This window comes from Limulus polyphemus, unplaced genomic scaffold (genome assembly GCF_000517525.1).
Source record: "Limulus polyphemus unplaced genomic scaffold, Limulus_polyphemus-2.1.2 Scaffold3913, whole genome shotgun sequence".
Classification (NCBI taxonomy): Eukaryota; Metazoa; Arthropoda; class Merostomata; order Xiphosura; family Limulidae; genus Limulus; species Limulus polyphemus.
In genome coordinates this window covers 7,229-9,353 of record NW_013669523.1, presented here as the reverse complement: position 1 = coordinate 9,353, position 2,125 = coordinate 7,229, and the positions used below count along the sequence as shown (strand labels likewise).

Genomic DNA, 2,125 nt, shown 5'->3' with positions numbered 1-2,125 from the left:
CATCATCATCTTCATTATCCATGCAAGCCATCTCCAAGCATTATTAGTCTTAAAGTGGGTTCCTCGTCATCGAATTTATCAGGGCTAGTTGTACATCAGCAAACCACCTGTCAGGTAAGGGCTATCCACAAAATTTGGGACAAAATATCTTTTAAGATAAAAAAAAGTTTGTTAGTTTTTGCCAAATGTGCAGCAACTTCTACAAAATAAAGGGGAATTTGAAAATAAGTTTAAAAACTAGAAGAAAAAAAAAGGGGAGTAAAATCAGGAAAATTAATACTATTTTTTTTTTTTGCTTGTGCAAATTATAGGTAGGCAGCATTTACTAATTAATTAATCAAACATTATTGATTAATGAGCCCACCAACTAATCAATCAGAAATAGCTGCTAATTTCCCAGTTCTAATAACAGTACTTATGATCATTTAAAACTCACAATTCTAACAAATCATCCATTTCATGTTTTAAAATTAATTATTGTTTAAAAAACACTTCTTGAAGAGACTTACAGTTCCCAGCATACAAGGACTCTCACGGAGAGCTCCACAACACCCTAGAAATCCAACCAAACTCATAAGAGATCCTGCAGCCATTAGGATGTAAATTGCTGTAAAGTAAATGTAGGTACTTTCATTATTTGTCAAGTACTCGTGACTTCCAAGGTACAGCCAGACCGCTACAACCAACACTCCGATTCCTGCTAGCTGAAAAAAGAAAATATAAGACCTAAAATACAAATCTTCAGCCCACGAACTTACAATTATTATTCACTGATAGTCAGAACACTGACATACATACATTCTATGCTTTTTCAGCCTGATGCCAATACATTGTTATATATTACAAATGAGTTAAAACAGGAATAACTTCATGTCTTATTGCAAGTTCAATTTAATGCTGTACAATCTTCTGAAATAACAACTCAACAACAGATTAAACATAAGTTGTACTAACTTTGCAATGTTAAGTTTTTACACTTCTGAGCTAAGTATACTCTACTTAAACAGAAATACAGTACTTCTGTATCATAATGTAACTACCCAAGGATCTCTGAAATATGTGATAAGGACAAATTCTGTGAACTTTCTTTTCACATTGTTTATTAACTCTCATATATAATCAAAACATTTCGATTTAAAAACACCAAAACATTTCATATATAAATCACTGATGAATGTGTAGGCTACAGAACAATTATACAGCAAATAAAAATAACTTTGATTTGTAAGTAACCATATATTGGTAAGTGCTTCCTATATGCTTTACTTTCAAATACAGTTCAAAATAAAGCATTTGTAAATATGGATTTAAAAACTTTACTCAAGTATCTGTTACTAAATAATAATTTTATTGTCAGTAGGTATATTTTGTTAAGTTTACACGCAGTATGAAGCTGTGTTTTTTGTTGTTTTGTTCCTTATCAGCATTTTTTGGTAAGCAGAACATGAATCGAGTACAGTTAGTACAAATGCTCTAATGACTCAAGTCTCAAACCGGATCATTACAAAGCTCTTGGGAAATGCTTTTAATCAGATTTACTGACCTGTATTCTTAATCTTGATCATTTTAGCCAACATTCTTTGTGGACAGATGTCTGAGGATTAGAGAGGTGCTTATGTTACCTTGAAAATTGAAGGCCACTTAGTCATACATTTGTAATGGAAAACAATCAGTGTCATACTGATGTTTGATGGAGCCCTGTGTGACATATAATATGGAGAATATGGTGGGTGGGTGGGGGAGAACTTCCCAACTCCATAATCTTGTGTTGCGTCAAATGTGCCACATGTGGACATGCATCATCGTGGAGAAGAATAACACCTTTCCGATTGACAAATGAAGGGCGTTTCTGATGAAGGGCTTGATTTAAACATTCCAGTTTCTGACTATATATCTTCGCATTGAGAGTTTGCTGTGGATTGAGGAGTTCGAAATGAATTATTCCTTTGATGTCTCACCAAATGCAAAGCATCACTTTCTATGGATGGAGTCCAGGTTTTGGGGTCAGAAGTGGTTTTTGTCTAGGACTGAGCCATTGTTTTTGGCATTTAATATTCGCAGAGAGAATTCATTTTTCATCACTGGTAACAATTGTGTTCAAAAATGGTTCACACGCATTAAATGG

At 33.7% G+C, this 2,125-nt stretch overlaps 1 protein-coding gene across 1 annotated transcript in view; it reads right to left on the bottom strand.

Moving 5' to 3' along the window:
- LOC106470269 (CD9 antigen-like) overlaps window positions 1–2,125 on the bottom strand; it is a 23,904-nt gene that overhangs the window by 15,652 nt on the left and 6,127 nt on the right. The window contains exon 2 of the mRNA XM_013930813.2: window positions 510–704. Within this exon, the coding sequence (XP_013786267.1) occupies window positions 510–704 (195 nt within the window). The remainder of the gene's footprint in view (window positions 1–509; window positions 705–2,125) is intronic.